This window comes from Cimex lectularius, unplaced genomic scaffold, assembly GCF_000648675.2.
Source record: "Cimex lectularius strain Harlan isolate CLEC.00 unplaced genomic scaffold, Clec_2.1 scaffold11, whole genome shotgun sequence".
NCBI lineage: Eukaryota > Metazoa > Arthropoda > Insecta > Hemiptera > Cimicidae > Cimex > Cimex lectularius.
Genome location: NW_019392673.1, coordinates 3114158 through 3138757, shown reverse-complemented (window position 1 = coordinate 3138757; position 24600 = coordinate 3114158). Strand labels below are relative to the sequence as shown.

Sequence of the window (24600 nt, the reverse complement as noted above, 5' to 3'; positions counted from 1 at the left end):
CCCTCGGCCATAGGCGCGAGCGCGCGTGCACACACACACATGGTCCATCGTCTCAACTCTACAGAACAACACTGGCCCTCGGTCAGGGGCACTAAAATACTCCGTCACTAAAAACGGCTTTTTATATAAAACACTGAAAAAATCCAGGGCGTTCCAGAAGCATCATTTACTGGTAATGAAGGACCCCAGCATCAACAATGAAATTTCTACGAAACTGATATCTAGCCCCGTCTTATTTATCTTACGCGTGCAAAAATAAACATAGAATGAATAAATATAAATAAAAAACTTTCGTTTACAGTACTCATTGTTTAAAGTTAATTTTATTTACTCATTATACGTTTATTTGTGTAATTACTAATATTTTTCGAATTTCCCCAGCAGACCACAGTTTGGGAGGTCCCACTCTATAAGATGCTGCACTTAGAAAGCCAGTGCCAATTTCAGAGAACAAAATCTCACCAAATTGACTGGCAATTTAAATTTATTAATGATAACAAAAAATGTCTACGATATCAAAAGTTAACTCGTTAAGAGTTGTCTGTCATATATTGGCTACAAGTTTAGTCCTGTCTGTGTTTATGTGTCTTAAATTATTCTACGTTGTAGGTCTTCATTTTAAATTGTCTCCCTCTGCGATTTAATGTCAATACTAGGCTTTAGATAATTTTCTATTTGACACGTGGGAATTAAAAAGAAAATCATTACAATTTCAAGTTGAATTTATTTTATTGATTTCCACACTTGAACACATTTTCAATTGTCATTTTACATTTTTTTTCATGTTCAGCAATATTTACAATATTATTTAATTTTTTTACTTGTTTTTTTATAACAGATTTCATAGGATTTTTTAATACATAAAAGTAATTATAATTACTTTCTCATAAATTTTTCGATTGTTTTATTAACATACCCTCTTAATTTTTTTAATGTTTTCCTCGTATTCTCCATGGATGGCTTTTTCCTCTGAAACCATCACTCATCCTACATGACTTACACTAAGACTTATAAATAAGGCTCACATGATAATAGGTTTTTTAAAATCAAAAATTAAAATAAAACATTTGAAATAAAATATGTTTTAATAGTATCAATGTCAAAGATATTTTGCATCATTCAAATTCATAAAATTGCAGATTTAACACTAAACAGCAACGCAAACTCTTGAAATATACATTCGACTATTAGCTGATCAATCCTTGATAAGAAAAAATTACAAAAGAAAATAAGAAATATTTTACATCTGATCTATCTGAAAGGATCGCAATAAAGTATTAAAAGTCTGTGTTTTTTTAAACAATTTAATGAACTTATAATATAAATGTACTATACAATTAGAAATAAGAGGGAGATTAAAACGTTAAAATTGATTTTCTACCTCCTCCGACGTTTGGAGTTTCTTTCATTGCTCGAATTACTGCTAGTGCTGGATGTAGAGGAAGAAGAGGAAGCTGATGAAGAGCTTCTTGATGTTTTCCCGTGGGGTTTTTCTTTGGGTTCCGGCTTCTTCTCCATGTCCCAGCGCGAGCGTACTATTTTTGGGACTACGGCTTCTTTGGGTTTTTCTTCGTGTTTTTCTTTTGAACGTTGCCTTTCGCCGGATCGTGACCTCTTCATCCTGTTGTGCGAACGGTCTCGATGTCTTCGGTCGCCCGATCTGTCTCTGGGGCTACGCCTCCTGCCCCGGCTCGAATTTCGATCGGAGTCTCTGACTCGACGGTCCTCTTCTTTTCTTTTGTCTCGGTTTTTATCGGCGTCTGTTTTGAATTTGTCTTCTCGCCTTCTGTCATTTCTATCGTGCTCCGGCCTTCTTTTTTCTCCGAGACGAGAACGGAGGTCCTCTTCCTTTTCTCCGTTTTCGTGGGAAGTAACTCTGTTCCGGTCACCTCTCTCGTCCCTTTTACTTCTGCTTCTACCGTGGTGATCGTGATCTTTCTCCTTATCACGCCCTCTGCCTCTATCTTTGCTGTCATGATGAAGTCGTTCAGTTTTCTAAAAAGTTTACAATAAGCAATTACAGTTTGTCCTCCTACAGCTGTAAATTACAACAGGACAACAATAATGAATAAATGCTCCAAAATAAAATGGATAAATAATTTATGTTAGCACAATTGTTTACAACCATATTTTTTTTAATCTGGAGATGCAGTGTGTAAGACTTGGGATAGATTTTTTTATTTGTACCCAAAACATATTAGTAAATATTACAATAGTTGTTTTTTTTTTTGCCTGGGGACAGCAAATGCCATGAGAAACTAACCAATGCGAGGGATAAATGGGCAACGTCTCGAGACCATCGATTAAAGTTATGTGACGGGTTCTTGGGATGGGAATGTGTAGATGCGTAGAGGGGGCTCATCGTAGCTTTTACGATGGATTGAGATACTGGTGTGAATCTTATGGAAGTAGGAACAGATCAGTTCGTTGACAAAGGATTGTTGAGGTCGTTGTGGATATTGAGGTTAGTGACTTAGTAAAGCCGGGAACACTTACCCCGATGCTACGCCATGCGACGCTACCTGATGCTACCCAAACTCCGATTTTTTATAAGGTTGTATTACCCCCGTGCACATCTACCCGATGCTATGCCACGCTAACCTACCCGACGCTCTGCGATCCCCACTGTCCAGATTTTCGTCGAGTCGCATCGAGTACAGTCGAAGACAAAAGAACCGGGCACACATATTTTTATTCAAACTACATGTATTATTGTCGTTATATTAATTACAACATACTTATTTTCATGTAAACCTATATAAAATTAACTATGATTAAAAATTAATTAGTTTTTATTTAAAAAATTAATTTTAATGGTTTGGTAGAAAATTAATCAAAACAGCGGAATACGATTTTTTTTGATATAATGAATACAATTTATTGTACTCGCTTCGGCGGTACACATACTAAAATTAGAACAATTTATTACCAGGTTTTGCTAATAAAATTTAATTAACAATTTATTTCATAGTTTTGCTCGTAAAATTACACCATTTTCGTCCGGTAGCATCAAAACAGGACACTCATATTTTTTGTAGTTCACTTCAAACTAAGTACATGTAATTTTGTCTTTATATTAATTACAACATGTTATTTTAATGAAAACCAAATTAAACGAGATCAAAAATGCATAAGTTTTTATAAACATTGTTTAATTAGATGGTTAGGAGTAACTGTATTTAAAACAATTAAGTTTAACAAACAATTTATTAGATGGTTGTGCTCATAAAATTTAACTAAGAATTTATTACGAGGTTTTGCTCAAAATAGTGCATTATGAACAAAAGATGCGTTGCGATTGTGATAAACGCTGTGGACTGTACGCGACGTGTGCTTGCGTAGGATAGATGTGCACACCCCACCAAAACATGGCAAGGCGAAGGGTAGCATCGGGTAGCGTCGCATGGGGTAGCATTGGGTGTGTTCCCGGCTTAAGGAGCTTTGACGATTTGGCTTAAGATTTTTGATTGGAAGGATTGGATGCGCTGGATATTGGATGGCTTGCCAGAACCCCACAGTTCAGCTCTGTATGTCCAAAGCAGTTGTAGCAAAGTATTGTATAAGGTTAGTTTAATGTTGACAGTCAAGACAGGTTTCGGTCTTAGAAGTTGCAGTTGTCCAAGTCTTCTCAGGTCAATTCCCATTTTACAGAACATCAACGTCACATTAGCAACTGGCAACTTAATAAAATGTTCCTGGCTTATGTTAAATCACTACATCAATATTTGCTCATTTCCTTGCCAGATTAAATAGGAGAAAATTAGTAATGATTGGATTAATTTTGGATGAGGAAGAAACAGTCAGTAATGCAGTTAAACAAAGAAAATGGAAAGAACAGCATGAAATCTAAAGAGAACACCATACCTTGGTGCATCGGTGTCCACAATGGTTTAGGCGTTGACACGGTGCTCATCACTGTAGGGTAAAGGTCCCGGGTTCGAATGCAGAGCCGCTGGAACCCGACATACTTATAAATGGGCTTTTTTTTCAAAAACACTGGCACCTCAAGGGTTGACATAACCTCTTTAGTTGCAAACCCTCATTTAAAAAAAAAAAAAAGAAAAAAAGATGAAATATGAAAATAGAATACCACATTTGGGGATGAAATGGCAAAATTTAGTTTGCAACTAATCTCGACGGTTCCTGACATTGAAGTGCATACCTTTACACCTCGTATCAACCCTTGGGTGTTGGTGTTTTTTTTTATTGGGGAAAAAAATCCTACTGGTAAGTATGTCAGACCTTCCAATCAAAAGTCCTCAAACAAATAATCTAAGATCCTTACTACCACACTATCCACACTGACCTCAACATTCCTTTTGTCAATGAACTGATCCGTTTCCAATTCCAAGTTTCACACCCTTTCAATCCAACCTAACCCTAATGCTCAAGGGAAGGGGTATACCTCATATTCCCATCCCAAGAACCCGTCACTTCACCTTAATCGACAATCGCATCAAGATCTGGCTGGTTTCTTAGCATGTGTCCTCCAGGTGCAGCACTAGTGTTATTGTTAGTAATGTGACTGTGTGAAAAAACATACTAATATTAATAGGCTATGGGGGGAAAAAAAACTTTTGGTCCTTATATAATCATTTCAAACGTCAATGCAGAGCCACTGGATTCAAACCTGGGACTTTAACCTTACAGTGATGAGTGCCGTGTCAACGCCTAAACTATTTCAGCCACCTATGCCCCCTATGTTACCATAAGAAATCTATTATACCCAATATTTTGATGTTACATTGCCATTTGCTGATGTGATGTTAACATCCCGTAAAATGTGAATCAACCTTTAATCTTGTGTGGGGGAATCCACGTCAGTCTGCTGTCTATCGTCCTAAGTATTATAATTGAATAAAAATTGATTTCTTTGTTGTTGATGTATAGTGGAAGGCAAAACTGTTTTTCAATGTGAACGTACACTGTTGATCTTTCATTCAGTTCGTCCTCCTCTTTTTGCACACTGCCTTCAGTAAATTCAAAGCGTTCTTGGATAGGATTCAAATTAGAGGACAAACTTGCAGTATTGTCCATGTAGGTTGTGATGATGGTGTTAGGGTGTGCAGGTAAGTCAGCAGTATAGATTGTATAAAGGATGGGACCAAGAATGCTCCCTTGTGGGAGGTCAGCTTTTATCTGACTGACTTTCACAAACTCATTGTAGCGGTAGAATTAGACTAAAAAATAAATTAAAAACCAGATGCTGGCTACTGCCTAAAATTGCTGGCCAAAATTATAAAAACATAAACATGTTTTAGCAGGCTGACTAATGAATTTTTGATTCATGATTCTTTGAATGCTGGTTTTCCGAATACAGAAATCATTGTTCAACATTTCCTCATATAATTAACGCAATATAAAGTTGGGGCATTGGTCGAGTAATGTTCATATAATTAATAATATAATCTTAACTTCTGAGAAAAGTTAAGGAACGTCAAAACATTCAAGGAACGTTTCAAACAGCTTTCTGGGATCATTCAAGTTTCATTTGTTATCATTCAAACGTCACGGTTCAGGAACGACTGAATGAATTACGCGGATGAGAATGCGGAGCTGTTTAAGTCTCCCACGAAATATGCAAATAAGGGTCTAGAACCTCCTCCTGCGAATAAACGCTGACATACTATGAGCCAGTCTCTATCACAGGTTACTCTTATTTATTATGCTCGCTACTTCATGACATCATAAGGAGTCGGTTTTTTATGACGTTTTCAGGCTAAACATGTTTATTCTAAAAATTTTAAAACCTGTCTTACCTGAGTGGATGTAAAATGATGTAATACTCTCTTCTGCATCCCGATCAGCGGCAGGGAAGGTAAATGAAATGTTATGATAAAATGAATATGAGAGAAAATGAAGCCCCAAAGTTGAAGAAAGAAGGATATAAAATTGTGCTAAGAGGGTTCAACAAATGGTGGGACACAATGAGCGAGTAAATGAGAAAATTAATAAAATTGAGGGTTACAAAGTAGGTTTACATAAAGATGGACAAGAAATGACAAAGATAAGATTGTCTCGGTCAGTTTGCAGACTTGGGATACGGTTAAAACATAAAATGACAGGAGAAAAAAATATCCCAGCAAATATGCTTTTCTGATTTTCGTTTTTCACAATTTTCAACTTAAACCAATTTTACGCAGCATCCACGGATATGTACTTACTGTGTTTTTTTCTTCTCTATCTTCAGACCTATTTCGTTTTTTCCCTATTAATTCCTTGACTTCTTTCTCAGACTCAAACCAATTTTCTTTCCCATATTTTTCTGAACCGTCTTTCTTCTTTTCTCCTTGTTTTGATGTGATCGAGTTGTCATTCCTTACATAAAATTATTATTATTATTTTTAATTTACGACATCAACATGAAAGGCATGCATAAATGGAAAAATTAAATACACACTCTTTTCCCTTTCCTTCTTGTTCTTCCCTTTCTTCATGTCGCTTTTTCCGTGCTTCTTCTCTCCTTTTCCTCTCTTCCTCTCTTTTCTGCAAAAGCCAAAATAAATAATACATTTCAAGTAAACAAAATTTTTTTAGTACGAACCTGGTATTCAGTAAATGAAATAGTCCTGCTCTGTTCCTGCTTCCAATGGGGCGGTGTGTAGCTACGCGAACGACTCCTAGATGGTGTTCTGTACCTCTAAAATATATATTTTTTATTTTAAAAATATTACGATCCAATCATACTTAATTTACTTACCAAAATACCCCTGCCTTTGATCTTCTTTCCAGTCCTGGTGTAGCCTCTAAAAGGATGCCACTTCATTCCTTTTTTATCACGCCTACCCTCTGATCTTTCTTTTTTTTCAGACTTTTCCTTCTTGTCATCCCGGTACAAGTAACTGTTAAACATAGAAAGTTATTTCTGTTTGATTTATGTGTCGATAAAGAGCTCACCTTTTCGGATCTTCTGGTATTTCTTCTGGGTCTATTTTTGTCACGGTTACAAGAGGATGAGCTATCTCGGTATCTTCCTCACTCTCTTCATTTTGCGACGTCTCTTTTTTAGTTCTGTTAATCATAATCGTACAAAATTAAATCTGATCAACTCCTAGCTGAGAGAGATTCATTGAGATTCATACTCACTTCTCTTTGCTCTTCTTTTTCTTCTTCTTTTTAGATTTCTTTTCTTCTTTCTCCTTGTCCTCCTCCGACGAGGACGTGGAAACGGATTCACTTTCCTCAGGAGATGATTCTTTCTTTTTTGCTAAATGTAAACACACATGTAAATGTTAAAAATACATTTTCTATATTTGATTAAGAAATTTTACGAATACCTTTCGCCTTCATTTTAAGTATTAGTTCCCCGCAGTTGACCACCTTGGCGTCCTGCAAGGGTCTGCTCATCCTGTCCACAGGTAGAGTCTCAATATGCTTGATCACATTCTGTCCGGTTACCACTTCGCCAAAGACTACGTGCACACTATAAACAAATTTGACGTCAATTGATGATCAACAATTGTAAAAAAATAATTCTGTAATATACAGAAAATTACTCACCCGTCGAGGTGTGGGGCAGGCTGCGTTGTTCTACAACAAAACATGATTACGGGTTAACAGAGAAGGCACTTCGTCACCAAAACGCTCTCTAGCAACAGACCAAAACATTTCAGTGCCACACTTAATGAAAAATATGAGGCTTTGCATTTTTTTTTTTTTTTTTTTTTTTTTGATACTCATCATCCTTTCGATAACTTACTCAACTCTCATATCTCAATTTTTAGATTAAAAAAATATATAAATATAAAATAAACTGGTAGCTTCATTTAGTGAAATTCTAAACAAATCATTAAATTCATAAATATTAATTATTGATAAAGGTTTGTTTCACCTGTTTAAGGTATCATGAGCTTACATGAAAAATTGAGATCCGTTGGTATTCTTCCCTCGATTTGCCATTGATAACAGAAAAGGCCTCTCGTGTTTACCATCAAGATTCTCATCTACGACATGGAAAATTTTATTCATGTATCAATGCCAGGAGGTCATCTAAAAAATAACCATTGGAAGGTGTTCCAATTTTTTTTCTTCTTGAAGTTGTACAATGCTAGGCTGTTAAACACTGTCTTACACTATGATAACTTCCCTAAACGGACACTTTTATTGGGCTGGTGCAAAAATAATGCAAGTTTTGAAAAGGCAGTGAAAAATATTTTTAATTTTTATAAAACAGAAAATTTATTCGAAATATTTTCCATCACAATCTATACATCTTTGCCAACATGTAATAAGCGCTTTTATTCCACTTTCATAAAAATATTTATTTCGACCCACAATAAAGTCTTGGAATGCATTTTCAGCTTCACCGCGTTCTCTAAAAATATTTTACCTCAAGAAGTGATCGAAATGCCTAAAAAGTCTGTTAGCGAAAGGGCGGGTGAAGGTGCGGTAAGGTTTCTTATCCTTAGTCCTTAAGTTTCCGCAGGGTTGGCATTGCTACATGTGACCTGGGGTAATTATTAAGAATTGACCCTTTACGGCTTACCAATGCTGGACAACACACTGTAGTTTCCCATGCATTTTGTCAATTTCTTGGCAATAATTTTCTTCTGTAACAGTTTCACCATGATTCAGTAAATTATAGTGAACAACCACAGCAGTACACCACCGAACAGTCACCATAACCTTTTTTTGGGAGCAGATTTGGTTTAGGGAAGTGTTTTGGCGCTTCATCCTTGTCCAACCACTGACTGACCTGTACACCTCCTGTCATCATACAGAATCCATTTCTCATCACACGATTCAATTGAAATGGATCATTTGGGCGTGCAACAGAAGAGACTAAATTTCTACAAATAAATTTGGCGAAAATCAAGTTTGGACATATTTAATTTCGCAGATCCTCACACTCTTCTAAATTAAATGTAAACTAAAACATTTTGTATAAAAAATAACAGTTAAAAGAATTTATAATAATTCATAAATTAGATTTGAGGATTTTGCTTTGTTTTCATGACGAGCATCTGCGAAAAAAAAACCTGCATTAATTTTGCACCAACCCAAAATAACTGGACATCAAAAAAAATTTTTTTTTTGCATTTTTTAATAAGTAGTATCTAGTATAAATTTTTTACTTTTTCTTTTATATTGATGATTTTATTGCAGATATTTAAATATACATAATTAAATATATATTAAATGTATTTCTATAATTCAATATGTAATATATAAATTTTATTATATTTTACTTTTCTCTTGTAACATTTATTATGACATTTCAGTTTTTTTTATTCACAAAATGTCTTTTTTTATTTACAAACAATGGATAAAAATAACAGAAACCTCAAATGAGGAAGCATTATTTGTTTATTGTAATGTTTAATGTGTTAATATTTAATTATACATATTATCATAATATAATTTGTTGTACATAATACCAAAATTTTTTTTAAATTTTTTTTTAAATTATCCTTCAAAATAAGCATATAAAACGTGAAAGTTATAATTGAACCTTGTAGAAAACAGCACTTTTGCAATTTTGTGAGGCATGTTGTGCAGATTGCCTAACTCTGATTTACAGATAGGCAATTTATCTCCGACAAACTTTGTTATGTTTTTCGAACTTTTCATTTACAAATATGATGTTTATATGCCTAAAGAATTGTTATTATGTACTTTACCAAAAAATATGTTTTAAAAAATATATCCCATAACAGGGGTTTTCAACAAAAACAGTCCTGCACTGGAAGTTTAACCTTACAAAATGGGACTATCAACAAGTGAGCAGTGTTGACTTTGTCTAGAAGAGACAGAAATAACAGAATATATCTTACGCAACTGCCAAGAATAGCTAGGAAAATGCTATGGTGCATAGGAATGCTGTTCTTTAGACTTACAGATCTAGATATCCTACACCTGAGAAGAATTCTCAACCTCATAGAAAAACTGAAAATATTACAAGAAATCCTTCAGGGGAGATCGACACAACAGAAAAATCTGTATGACTGCGTGAGGAAGAAGGAAAAATATTAGGGTTATTACATTTTTAAGAAATTATGTAAACTATTGATATTTTGTTGAGTGAGTTGGTCAGTAGTTTGATCATTGGATATTCTCACCAGATTTCCTTTAGAAACATTTTGCCTTCAGGCAATTAAATATAACAAATGTACAATTACAATGAATATTAATAAGGCAAGGATTCCTCAGAAATGTTTAAACACGACTACTTACCATCAAAAGTGCCTCCGTAGATGGATTCACCTCCAGTTCCATTTCCCACTGTGAAATCGCCACCTTGGATCATGAAGTCTTTGACGACTCTGTGGAATATGATGCCTTTGTAGTGCAGCGGTTTGCCGGAGTTCTTCCCGATCCCCTTCTCGCCGGTGCACAAGGCGCGGAAATTCTCGCACGTTATTGGGCATTTGTCAGTGTACAATTGGAATATGACTCTGCCCAAGTTTATACCTCCGACCTCTATGTCAAAAAACACCCTTGGACGAACTTTCTTCATGTTACCTGCAACAAAATCGTAGAAATTAAATTTGTGTCTTTGTATTCAGTATTGTTGCATGGTACCCGAAGCCTAGCAGGCAGGGTTTTGCCCTTGTCCATGATTACATAAATATATGCTTTATCACATACACAGGCACATGATATAGAGAAGACATATGGCTCAATAACCTGGGGCTGATAATGCACTCATATGCATTTGCATAACTGGAGTGATGAGAATATGTCCTAAAGATGGTATGGAAATACTATTGGGATTAACCCACCTCCACCATATGTTTATGAGTACCTCCAACATGGCTAAGCCGGGTATGGGGTACGGGCCTACTCAGGCTTTTAACCCCTCGGGTCCTGGTCGCCCGCCCTGTGTAATATATATATAAGCCGGGAACACACTTGCCCGATGCTACGCCATGCGACGCAACCCGACGCGTTGCCACATTTTGGTGGGGTGTGCACATCTATCCGACGCAAGCACACGTCGCGTACAGTAACATAATCACTATCACAATCACAACGCATCTTTTGTTCTTAATGCACTATTTTGAGCAAAACCTTGTAATAAATTGTTAGTTAAATTTTATGAACACAACCATCTAATAAATTGTTTGTTAATCTTAATTGTTTTAAATAAAGTTACTCCTAACCATCATAATTAAACAATATTTATAAAAACGTATGAATTTTTGATCTCATTAATTTGGTTTACATTAAAATAACATGTTGTAATTAATATAACGACAAAATTACGTGTACTTAGTTTGAAATAAACTACAAAAAATATGAGTGTCCTGTTATGATGCTACTGACGAAAATGGTGTAATTTTACAAGCAAAACTATGAAATAAATTGTTAATTAAATTTTATGGGCAAAACCGTGTAATAAATTGTTCCAATTTTAGTATATGTACCGCCGAAGCGAGTACAATAAATTGTTAGTTAAATTCATTATATCAAAAAATCGTATTCCGGTATTTTGATTAATTTTCTACAAAACCATTAAAATTAATTTTTTAAATAAAAACTAATTAATTTTTAATCGCAGTTAATTTGGTTTATATTAAAATAAGTATGTTATAATTAATATAACGACAATAATACATGCAGTTTGAATAAAAATATGAAGGTCCAGTTCTTTGGTCTTTGACTGTACTCTATGCGACCCGACAAAAATCTGGACAGTGGGGATCGCAGAGCGTCGGGTAGGTTAGCATGGCATAGCAACGGGTAGATGTGCACGGGGGTAATGCAATCTTATGGAAAATCGGAGTTTGGATTTGTGTCAGGTAGCGTAGCATCGGGTAAGTGTGTTCCCAGCTTAAAGCTAAAATGGAGGGAAACAACCTAATGAAACAAGATCTGACAGTCGTCAACTACAAGAAATGCCTGATCAAGATGTATGAATTCAAACGAAATTTCCAAATAAACTTAAATGCCAAAAAAGAATAGGAAAGAGAAAGAAACCCCTCCTTTAATGGCACCATTTGCTGGTACACTGATGGAATCAGAATGCAATGAAGGTACAGGGACAGGATTATTTGGACCTAGAACAAAATACTCAGAACCCATGGGAAAATACACCAGTTATCTTCCAATCTGAGGTCCATGCAATCGAAAGAGTACCCAATTCAATCGGAATAAAAAGTACAAAAATAAGAATATAGCTATCATATCAGATAGCCAAGCAGCCATCAAGACACTAAGTTCAAACATCATTAGCTCAAAGATGGTGCTGATTTGCAAAACTAAATATATTAGGTATGAAAAACAAAGTCACCCTCTCCCGCGTCATAGACATAGAGTAGAGGGCAATGAGAGAGGGGATGCCGTTGCAAGGAAAGGAACTGCTATACTGCTGATAAGTACTGAGCCCTTTTGTGGCATAGAAATTTACTAATAGTGTGATATAAGGTGTCTCCAGACATGTAGGATTTCCTGAATGCTGAGCAAAGGTTTTCCAAACCCCAACTAGTGGGGATGGATGATCGGTTGTTCACCGAGCAAGAATATTGGGTGCTCGCCTTGCTCGGCTAATTGTTGGTTTCTTGTCCACTTACAGTACTCAAGAACTTTACTTAGTACACAAATATTCGCAAAGCAGCCAAACTCAAAGCATCTACACTTCAATCAACTATACTGTACATATATCAACTATAATCTTCAATCAAAGTAAGTATATACTTCTAGTTATTTGTAATAATTTATTAATAATTAATGATTCCCAACTAATATAGATGTATTGATGAAGACTGTTATGTTGGGTCAATTCATTCTTAACCAACAGAAATGAAGCTATGTTATTCTTTCATTAATTAGGAATCTTAATTATTAATAAATTTATTAAAAATCACTACCAATGAGTATCTTAGTTAAACAAAAAGACAAATTAAAAATGAAGAAACAATGAAATTCAATCATTGGGCATAAACAATCCAAGAACCTTCAAGCAAAGTTTGGATGTAAAGAAAGAACAGAATGTATCAAAGGAAGTATGAAAATATTAGAGTCTTAACAGGACTCTGCAGACTGCATGAAGAAGATTGATATAACACAACACCACACATGCAGATTCTGCAAAGAGTGGAGGAGACATAAATACAATTACTAGCAAACTGTGGCACTAACATTTGCCCGCAGCAGGAAGTGTTTTGAGATGTACAACGTAACCATAAAAATTATTTAGAGATTGTGAGATGCCATCTGGTGTGATGTATGGGTTTAGAAAAAATTGCCTTTATCATGCCACATTCCGATCTTTACTGAGAACATCATCAGGGCCTGGGATTTATAAACAATGTTTAAATTATACAAAAACATGTAAGATGTGAAAATGAATCACATCTTAAATGTATTTGTATAATTTAAACAATGTTATAATCCCAGGCCCTTAAGATGATCTCAATAAAGATTGAAACGTTGGCATGATAAAGGAAATTTTTCTAAACCCACATCGCACCAGACCGCATCTCACAATCTCTAAATAATCATTAACTAACGTTCACTAAACACTACATGTATAAAAGAAATTCAAATACTGAAACCGGGCCTACTAACCAAATTTATTGATGAGCTTCGAACTTACTGGTATGCTAAAAAATACAAAACGGGGGATATAATAACTTACACAAAGGGCTCAACGTATTACCCACCCTGTACATTGTATCTATACCTACATCTACAACTGTATCTTATAGATTACCATGTTTAAGTTTGATAAATAAATTAAACCAGTGGTTCCCAAAGTGGTCCCTACGGACCCCCAGGGATCCCCGGGGTATCATTCAGGGGGTCCGTGGAAAATTAAAATTGATTTGGGGGTCTCTGAACAACATCAGGGGGTCCGTGCAAGGTTTAATATAAAATAATATAATTATGTTGGTTATCTAAAAATGCATGTTTAAATCGATTTTATGCGCTCTTTGATTCAGTGTTGGAATTCCTGGAAACCAAAGACAATGATTTGCGACACAATTTAATTAACTCAAAAAATGACATAGCCATATGTCTGATTTAATTGCCAAGTTTAACAAAACATTTGAAATTACAAGGTGACCAATTAAATTTAATCAAAACTAAAAGTTATATCTGCGTTTGTTGCAAAACTTTTTCTTTACAAGCAAAACTTTGGAAGAGGAGAATGCTCTCAGTTTTCGAATCTTTCGAAATTACAAATTAGAGATGAAGATTTGCTTGCTTACTGTCAACAGTTAACTGCTCTTCATACAGACCTGAACCAAGATTTGAAGACTGATATTCCCGACTGGATGTTGAACCCTTTGACAGATGAATCCATACTAATACAGGAGCAGCTTATTGAAATATCCACAAATGAGGGACTTAAACCAATGTTTGAACAAGGATACCACAAATTCTGGTTACAAAAACAGATCCCAATTTTATATCCTGCATAATGGGTGATAGTACAGAAGTTTGTGACTGCTTTCCCGTCTTTCTATTTGGTGGAACATGGATTCAGTGCCATTAGGAACCTCATCACAAAAGAAAGAAACCGATTAGAAATTACACTCATAACATCATAATCTCAGCACATTCATCCAAGTCATTATATTTTATATATTTTATTTTAAACAAAAGTAATTACTATTATAATTTCTAATTTCGAAAATACTTCTTCAACTTATTTTTTTAATGGTAATTTTTATATTATGCATTTATGGCTTTTTCAGTTGGGGGTGCGTAGGCAATTTTTGACAATAGAAATGGGTCCATGGGTCAAAAAAGTTTGGGAACCACTGAATTAAACCAAAACTGTTCTTTAAAAAATAAAATAAAATAAATAAATTATAATTAAGGTTTTTAGTTGAGATAAAAAAAGTCAATGGCACGAGCGGCCATGGCAAAAAGGAGGGAAAATTCAAAGGTGCGGTTGAGATGGGAAGTTGGTGTCCGAGTCGATTGAGGTCATGATAGCTCAAGTGGTAGAGCAGCGGCGTATCAAGCCGAAGATCGTGGGTTCGAATCCCGCTCGTGCCATTGACTTTTTTATCTCAACTAAAAACCTTAATTAATTATAATATATTAATTGGTCAAGCAGACCACGAAATTAGTGAAAATAAATAAATTTAAAAAATATAGTATGATACTTATTCAGATTTCGCATCTCACGATATCTGAATAACTATCGATTAACGGTCACTAATCTCTACATATAGTATGATACATTTTTTTTTTTGGTCGAAAATTAGGGAGGATATGCCGCCGGTTGGACCATTGGCTTGTAAAATGCGACCCTGTTCGACTAATATTTATAGACTGATCGGACCAACAAATGAGTAGATTACTGAACCCATTTGGACCCAACAGCAGATGACAAAATCAGATGATAAATCAAATTACAAGTGAGTTTTCAGGTTACTGACAATAAATGTATATTTTGTCTTAAATTTAATGAAACACTAAACATGTAATTATTAAAAATACATTTTCTTTAGCTGCACATCCTGCGTTATGACACAATGAACCATTCTTCATAACAATAATTCACTCATTGTCTTTGTCAGTGTTCAGCTGGTGTTCTGAAGGTTTACCGGGGTACTCCAACGTGTTGCTGCCTGTTATGTTTCCTTTAAACTTACTCCAGGTTAAAAAAAATCAATCAATTCACGGGTCGTCTTTTCATTAGGTTTTCAGTCTTTTTTGATGGTTATTTATTTGGTAACAGTAATTACAATATGAACAGTCGAATGGGGTGCATAGAATAGACGGTTTGTAGTCCGCATAAAATGATTCATAGTTTATATTTGTATTCTGTGGGGTTATTTGTGTGGAAAAGCGGAGTCTGCTTCTACATAATTCCATCATCCATCAATTATGTGAACACGCTGTACACTCTTGTAGGGGTAAAAAGTTCAACGCAATCCTTGGCACGGACACTTGTCATTCACAAGAATACGGAAGGTTTGTGTTTTGGTCCAACATGGTCAAAAATAAAAAGTCCAACAGAGCGCTAAGCTCAGTTCCCTTTCGACTCACGAATGGTCCAACCGAGAATACCCCCAGATTAGTACAGTCATTACCAATCATTCTGGCCTACCCACCATCGCTTATGTGTCGGAAGAACAGGATGATAAGGCAAACCGCAGGTTTATCATGCAACAGACTTCAAGATTTCACAATTTATGTCTCACTTATCAACGCTAGTTAATGCAATATGATTTATAGTTTCGACTATACAGCCATTTTTTTTTTTTTTTTAATGTAGTAATACAAATAAACGTCACGTTTTTATTAAAGAAAAAATGTACTTTTTTTGTACAACGAGTACTTTCAACTGACTGGTCTACAGATCTATTAATCTTCCAACCGGTTGTTTGGTGGCAATTCTCATGAACAGTTCTGACTGTTCGGTAAGGTTAGAGACAATAAATTATTTAATAAGAAAAAATACTAATAAAAAATGAAAATAAAATGACTTACTTTATCAGTTATGCTTCACTACTGCACAAAATGGAAAGAACACGAAGGAAAAAATAATGGCAGTTGAAAACGGACTGGCAATGTTGAAAGCCCAACGGAGTGGATCACATCCGAGCGGAAAATCTCGACTTTCCGCCTTTCGTCAGAAAAAAAGCTTCGCCTGGGATTCAATCGGTCCAAATTAATTCGAACACAGCTTTTTTTAAAAACAAAAACTATTCTCCAGGAGAAGAATACGGAAAATGGGTTAAAACGCTGGAACCGGCTGAACTTAGCAGTTAGTACGAGTGCTGGAGAATGCGACAACCGACGATTGTGCACTTGCGTGACGTAACAAACACGTGCGCCTAAAAATTGGAACTAAACTATACGGTGTTTTCAGTTTCAATGCTATTTCATTTTTGTTTATTTTTATAAATTGAATTGATCGTCAGCCCTCTTTTCTTAGATTTTTTCTCGTCTTTCTTGCGTTTTAATCCTACTAATTTTTTTTGTTTCTCCAGCTGAGTTATTATATTTCATGGTACAACGGAAACCAACTCACTTTTCTTTATCTTATTGCTAGCCTTCTGTTTCAAGGCCTTCGTCAATTGTGGATAAAATAACACAAATAATAAATAAAAATGCACAGAAACAGATAGACAATGTAAAAGCATAGTCTGATTAGCATTCATACTACCCCAGATATACATCCTTTGGGGATAAGACTCTCTATTCACGCTAATAAATTACTTTCACACGATGTTTTCTTATATTTCGACCTCAACAGTTTAACCTATGATTTTTCCTTCTTGAAGGTGGGATAATAGGTCATTTCAAAAAAACCACAACCAGTTTTTATCCACAACGTTTCGGATTTATTTTAATCCTTCTTCAGGTGAGTTAACAGTGGTCGTCTATCATTAATATTTTATAACAGTTTATTTTAAAAAAGAGCCAGTGGGTACATATTTAAGTCTTTCAGATTCCGAACAAGCGTTTTAATATTTTGAACCTGACTGTCAACTTGTTAGGAGGAAGGATTAAAATAAATCTGAAACGTTGTGGTTTTTTTGAGATGACCTATTATCCCACCTTCAAGAAGGAAAAATCATAAGTTACTATCACACATTAATTCTCACTACCACAGAGTACTCTATATTCCAAGGGGCATTTGGAGGATAAACCGGGCTTTCACGAAAATAAATACATTCGTTAAAGTAAATAACCCATTTACTTATAGATATATATCTTTGTATATGATAGTACAACGATTTTGGGTTAGGGATGGTACAAAGATTTATATACAATTAAAAATATTTGTCTCTGAGGTAGCTAACTACACTGATTGACAAAATAAACACATTACCCTTAAATTTTGATGTATTTAGGTTTATTGATTTTTGCATGCCAAAATAGGTTCGTTTGTAATAATAAGACTTTTAAAAATAAAATGTTTATTACCTAATTCTAAAAGAACATTTATTAAGTAACTTCAAAAATTTTTAAAAAATTTGAGGTAAAAAACTATTTTAAATTTTTTTTGTCCCATTAATATGAAGAATTTCAACCACCATAATCATGTCTGTTAAATGCATTTCCATACATTGGAAAATATTTCTGGTAAAATATTGAAGAATTTGTTCCCATTCGTCAAGAACAGCCGTTTCCAACTCTTCTAAGGTGTTAGGACCTGGGTTTCCTTCAACCATTGCACTTGTTGCTAAAATTGGGCCGAAATGTGTTTGAATCTTTACTTCGATCTTTACTGCTTGCCACATCAAGCACTCAATTCCAACCTCATTCATGTAGCCATCCACGATCGTCCTCTATGTGGCATTTTCCTGCATTTGCAAGAATCTCTCACCGATGTGGGGAGGAGGGCAAATGCATTACATGCGAAGTTAGAGATCTTTCTCACGCAACAACCAATTCTGTGCAGGCATCCAAGGAAATCCTCTCCAGAATATTAATAACCCACTATGGGATGCCACCTGAGGGATCATAGCATGGGATGTACTTTCTCCTGAGCGTATCCCTATGAAATTAAGGCTTTTGATTTGAGGTCAACTCTCACCTCATCTGTAAAGAAATATTCCCTAATCTTCCAGTGCTCAATTCACATGTTCTGGTGCAAAATGAAGCCTGGATATTTTCTGAGCTGTGGTAAGAAGGCCACCCCAGGAGGCCCTGAGGAGTTCATTGTGCCTTCTTCTTACAACCTTGGAGTAAATTGAAATATTCCAACCTTGTGCTATGCAATGGAATCGTTTTTGATAGTTTGTGATAATTTTAGTAGTTAGCTTAAATCTAACACTGTATGTAGGATGGTTCTAAGAGTTTCTCGAGCTCTCATCATTGAGATGAGGATTTATTCATTTCCCTGATAATGAATCTGGAAGAACGACTGTTTGTGCTTCAATGTCCAAAATTAGCAAGTTTCCAAAGTGCATAGGTGCTATTGATTGCATTTATGTTTGTTTACAATCTTTGCAATTATATCGTTTTTCTATTTTTAGTTTTTCTGTTTAATTTTTAGCAGTTGTTAATCAAGCAGAACTTTTTCGCAACAGGAAAAGATTCTTTTCATTGAACGGACAAACAGTTTGCGATGCAGAGTTTAAGTTTAAAAACATTGTTGCCGGGTGGACAGGTAGCACACACGATGAAATCAGTTTTAAGAACAGTTTGAAAATGGAGATATGCAGGACCTTGTTTTAGTTAGTGACAGTTGACAGTCCTCTAAAAAAAATATCTGTTAACTAATTTAAGTTATCCAACCACAAGAGCAGAAATACTGTACAACAAATCATTAATAAGGGCGAAAAATGTTGTCGAGTGGTTGTATGGGGTTTGGAAATGTCACTTTCCTACAATTGCCATCGGAATGATGTGCAATTTCAATTTGGGTGAGGGGAGTTGTTGTACAATATAGCATGTATTTTGAAAGAACCAGTTCGACTAATACACAAATTATTAACCTTCATGGAAGACATTCCATTTATTGAAACACCATCATAGGTATAGAAATTATGAAAAGAAGCAATAAAAAATGTATATTAATATATATTTTTATACATCCATAATATTGGGTTGTCCGGAAAATAATGCAGGATTTTAAGTTTTCATTAAAAAAAATCTATATAAAATATTCTGTTTACGTTTACAGGATTACTCATTTGTATGAATGTCAACACTTATTAATCCTCTTCCAAATGATATTGTTTGTTTACCTCTGTAGCATTCCGCTACTTGGAAATAATTCAGTCATCCTTATAATGTCAAAGCGAGAATTTCGTACGATTTTCTTTTACGAGTTTAAACTCGGCCGAAGCGGAGCCCAAACGGCTAGAAACATTAACCAAGTCTGGGGCGAGGGTTGTGTTAATGAGTGCACTGTGCAAAGGTGGTTTAAAAAATTTCGGGAGGGAGATTTCAGCCTTGAAGATGAAGAAGGTCGTGGAAGGCCTTCCTCTCTTAATGATGATGTTCTGCGATCAGTGGTGGAAGAAAACCCCAAAACAACTGTTCGAGAACTTGCAGAGCAACTCAAAGTCAGTAAAACGACCGTCGCTGACCACCTCAAGGCGATTGGAAAAGTGAAAAAACTCGAAAATTGGGTTCCACACTCATTAAACGATCGCCAAAAAAATCAGCGCTTTGATGTTTGTGCATCACTTCTTTGTCGAAACAAAAATGACCCATTTCTGGCCAGAATTGTTACATGTGACGAAAAGTGGATTCTCTACGATAACACTAGACGTTCTGGACAGTGGCTCGACAAAGGAGAAGCTCCAATACATTTTCCAAAGCCCCCAACTCATCAAAAAAAGGTAATGGTTACGGTATGGTGGGCTTCATTTGGTTTAATACACTACAGCTTCTTAAATCCTGGCGAAACCATCAATGCTGAATCATACTGTAACCAAATTAATACCATGCATCAGAAATTGGCAGTAATGAAGCCCTCTTTGGTCAATCGGAAAGGGCCCATTTTGTTGCATGACAACGCTCGACCACATGTGTCACGTGTAACGTCACAAAAATTATTGGAGCTTGGCTATGAAACTTTGCCTCACCCACCCTACTCTCCGGACCTCTCGCCTACTGACTACCATTTTTTTAGACACCTGGACCACTACTTACAACACATAATATTCAAAAATCAAACGGAACTGGAAAATGCATTTATTGACTTTATCAATTCTAAAAATTCTGAATTCTACTCAGACGGAATTAATAAGTTACAAACACGTTGGGAGAAATGTATTGAGAGTATGGGAAATTATTTTGATTAAAGAACATTGCTTTAAAGTAACTAGTTTCTTTTTTTTTGTTTAATACCAAAATCCTGCATTATTTTCCGGACAACCCAATAAAAGATAAATAATTTGGTGTAAATAAAATATTGAAAATGTAATGTAAATTAAAATTATGTAATAATAAGGGAAAATAAATTGTAAAAAAGCAATAATTTTTTCTAATCATGTTTTTTTATTTTTTCTGTCAGAAGTGCCTTTTCTAATTCGAGGACTTCAAGGCGTGCCTCGTGCTCTTTTTGCATTAGAAGCATCCTTACATTATGCTCCTCTAGCATACATTTTAGTCGTACCTCGCTTTTTTTCTTCACACATAACATTTGGTGGTCCAATGAGTCAAGTTTTTTTTTCAACAAGATGTCGTACCCTTGTTTCTGAAGCTCAGCTAACTTGGTTTTCATTAAGGCCCACTTCAATGTCTTGTCCCTTAAAGGTGCTTTCTTGTACCCTAAAAAAATACATAAGGAGTATTCACGATCTTTGTATTAATTAGCTATTTGGTCATGTTAAATCGGGAAATCGACGTAGACCTGTAAGAATCGGCTAGTTAACACTGCCCGATCTAACAGGGTTGGGCCAGTGTTAAATGTTATCAAAAAACAATGGATATCTAATTGACAATTTGTTTTCAAGCTTTCATTGCAATTACCTATGCAACAGCAATAAAAAAAGTAAGATAAATACAAATACCTTTTCTCAAATGTGAGGAAACAGGGTTTTTTAATAGCGATGTTTTGTAATTAGCCCACGAGAATGATGGCTCTGATGCAGCAGTGGTTTCTCCAACATTTATTACTGGTACATCTTCCATTACTACTTTACTTTCACAAATGCTTTTCTGTAAAAGGAACACCATTATTGTGGATGTGAAAATAAATTTCTATTGATAAAGTATTACATCTGAATACACAATTTTTAAATTTTGATTTAAATTTACATCAACGTGCTCTATGTCCGTTCTCCCACTTCCTGCACACAAGTCTTGCTTATCCTGATAGAAATGCGAAATAACCATTTCTACCAGCAACATTTAACTCATCAATAAACATTCTAATTTTTTCTAAATATTAATATTTATTTTTAGTTGTTTAATGATAAACAGTTAATTTTTATATTGTAAGCATGAACAGTTTATTGAACTTACATATTACAGAAGACGGAACCTTCCGACTGTTATCCTTGAGGTTTCACACGGCTAGTGAGTGAAACTGTACTTCATAGTTCATCGTCGACGAATTGCAAGGATCATCGTTCTTCGTCTATCATGGATGATGAGCAGGAAACGTACAAGCTGTGGAGGATCAGGAAAACTGTAATGCAGCTTTGCCACGACAGGGGCTACCTCGTGACTCAGGATGAGTTGGACCAGACTCTTGATCAGTTTAAAGAGCAGTTCGGGAACAAGCCGAGCGAAAAGAGGCCCGCGAGGAGCGATTTGATCGTCCTGGTCGCTCACAACGACGATCCGACGGACCAGATGTTCGTATTTTTCCCGGACGAACCGAAAATCGGGATCAAAACAATAAAGACGTACTGTCAGCGGATGCAGGAGGAGAACATCCATCGGGCCATCATCGTCGTTCAGCAGGGGATGACGCCTTCTGCTAAGCAATCACTCGTCGACATGGCGCCGAAATACATCTTGGAGCAGTTCCTCGAGTCAGAGCTTCTCATCAACATCACCGAGCACGAGCTGGTTCCGGAGCATGTTGTCCTCACCCCAGAAGAAAAACAGGAACTCCTCCAGAGGTACACTCTCAAGGAAAACCAGCTCATGAGGATTCAAGCGGGAGATCCTGTCGCGAGGTATTTCGGCCTCAAGAGAGGCCAAGCGGTGAAAATAATCAGGTCTTCTGAAACTGCGGGACGTTACATTTCCTATCGGCTCGTCTGCTAAAGTATCAAAAAATTCTTTTTCTATGTGTATATTGACTATATTCTCCCTTTGATGTGCATTGTCATTTTCTTTTATTTCTTTAATAACAAATTATTTTTAATAGCATTTGTGTTTGTTTTTTTAAAAATTATTTATAAAATATAATCCTTAAACGCACCGCTCCGCTGCTTGGTCAATTCGAGTCATTATCTGATGTGATCTAGGGTTCTATTTTAAAACAAGCACAAATCTTTGTGAGATTCATTTATCAAATTTTGATAATTATGGGAAAAACCAGCAATTTTTTTTGCCAAAATAAAATGCAAATGATGTTTTCATAATTTTTATTAAAACTTTTAAGCAAAACATAATGCAACAAAAATATTATGTACTTAAATATAATTAGGAACATAAAGATCAATAACGTGTCTGACTTAGCAAAAGATTAATTATTGAACCTTAGTAAAACATCAGTCATGCAACATCATACTTACACATACGTGTGTGTGTGTGCGCGCGCGTGCGTGCATGCGTTTTTTTTTCTTTTGCTGAATGTAGTCTTCCTCCAACTATGGTGTCAACAAATTTCTTCCCGATTTTCCTGTCGTAAGTATAAAATGAACCATCTCCCTCTTCATAGTCAGAATTTACATCGCTCAGTTCAGAATTTGAGTCTTCTTCATGCTCCTCTATTTTTTCAGCTTCATCTATATCTGAAGCTTCTTCATTATATATATTCTAATGTATATGAATGGTTCTTCTTATAGGGTGTCACAGCTGTTATATGTTGTGTTCATCATCATCACTGTCGTTAAAAAGCAGGGCATGAATTTTTGCAACGTCTTCTGTACTGTGACGAGAAAATGTTATGTTTTGTCTCTGGAAAAAATATTAAAATTATTTATAAAATATAAGAAAAAAAATTACCGACACATCAGAGAAAAAAAAAGGGGGGAACGATTGCATTGCATCTAAGAGATCCACAGCTTATAAATAATACTAAAGCACAATGTTTCAAAGAAAACAATTCTAATACGGGTAATAAGATACAAAATGTATGAATATATATGAAAATGGAAACAAATTGTATAAAATGAGAATACTTACAAATTTACCTTATGGATCCAAGTGAATCCCAGTCAAACTTAATTCTGGAGTTCAAGATCATTGTCACACTGCATAACATGGATTCTCTAGTCAGGAAAATAGGTGGAAGGAGAGCCCTCCACTGATCAGCCATAGCTAACAATTTAGGAAAAACTATTAAGCGGATCTCTTGAATTCCCTAGTGGCCGATGGAGTGTTTACAGGAGAGCTTAATGTTCAATTATTCATTGGATATCTAAGACAAGTGGTCGAACCACATAACATTTTTCATACTATTATCAGTTAAAAAGTCATAGACTATAGACAATTCAAACCCAGAACCAATAGTGTGACAAATATGAGTCGGATGCTCTAACTACTTGGGTGCTGCATTCCCAGCAAATCTCTTTATTTCTTTTTATTTAACAACTATCTACAAAATGCAACCAGCAAAGGAAATATTCACACATATTGAATGTACATAATATATTTGATGTGGCATTTAAATGGCAACTATATAGTGATTTTGTGCTTTAGTAGGTGGACATGGAGTCAATAACAGCCACTAGGAGTCCTTACTTTACACCATTAGATTGTCGGGTGGTATCTGGATACGCAGATTATTGGATTGGAATAAAAGGACCATTGCAGTCAATAGCCAGTTTTAACTTTTGAATATACGAATATACATAGAACAAAGCTGTGTAAGTTTTGTTGTACTTAAGATTTTTGGATGGGGTTAGATTTTGTGACAATTGGATTGACATTCTTGTACACTGTAAGGTATGTAAGTCTAAATTGGAATGATGAGAGCGGTAATTTTTTGTTTGGAGATTTGAGTATTGATCTTTTGTATCAGATTTTCAGTTTTCATTTTGATCGAGCATGTGGGTTACATTGGTGTTTTTTGTCAGGCGGTAGCTCCAAAATCATACGCTATTCTCTGAA

At 35.4% G+C, this 24600-nt stretch overlaps 3 protein-coding genes across 5 annotated transcripts; 1 reads left to right on the top strand and 2 right to left on the bottom strand.

Moving 5' to 3' along the window:
* Positions 1-1059: 1059 nt before the first annotated feature.
* LOC106668337 (peptidyl-prolyl cis-trans isomerase G) lies at positions 1060-16712 on the bottom strand. Of its 2 annotated transcripts, XM_014396995.2 has the most exons (12): positions 16393-16712; positions 10174-10461; positions 7856-7943; positions 7501-7530; positions 7278-7423; positions 7087-7207; positions 6898-7011; positions 6701-6842; positions 6545-6640; positions 6401-6486; positions 6165-6318; positions 1060-1995 (listed from the first exon to the last, which is right to left on the bottom strand). In XM_014396995.2, the coding sequence occupies exons 2-12, from the start codon at positions 10454-10456 to the stop codon at positions 1378-1380; spliced, it is 1878 nt and encodes a 625-aa protein (XP_014252481.1). In that variant the 5' UTR covers positions 10457-10461; positions 16393-16712; the 3' UTR covers positions 1060-1377. The 2 variants fall into 2 exon arrangements, with proteins under 2 accessions (XP_014252481.1, XP_014252482.1); XM_014396996.2 differs by lacking the exon at positions 16393-16712 and having other exon boundaries at positions 7501-7588; positions 10174-10421.
* A 4133-nt stretch (positions 16713-20845) lies between these two features.
* Positions 20846-21812, bottom strand: LOC106668339. 2 transcript variants are annotated; one of them, XM_014396999.2, is made up of 3 exons: positions 21589-21812; positions 21381-21528; positions 20846-21138 (listed from the first exon to the last, which is right to left on the bottom strand). In XM_014396999.2, the coding sequence occupies exons 1-3, from the start codon at positions 21718-21720 to the stop codon at positions 20852-20854; spliced, it is 567 nt and encodes a 188-aa protein (XP_014252485.1). In that variant the 5' UTR covers positions 21721-21812; the 3' UTR covers positions 20846-20851. The 2 variants fall into 2 exon arrangements, with proteins under 2 accessions (XP_014252485.1, XP_014252487.1); XM_014397001.2 differs by having other exon boundaries at positions 21628-21802.
* A 46-nt stretch (positions 21813-21858) lies between these two features.
* Positions 21859-22692, top strand: LOC106668338 (DNA-directed RNA polymerases I, II, and III subunit RPABC1). Its single transcript, XM_014396998.2, has one exon. The coding sequence runs from the start codon at positions 21955-21957 to the stop codon at positions 22585-22587; it is 633 nt and encodes a 210-aa protein (XP_014252484.1). The 5' UTR covers positions 21859-21954; the 3' UTR covers positions 22588-22692.
* Positions 22693-24600: the final 1908 nt, after the last annotated feature.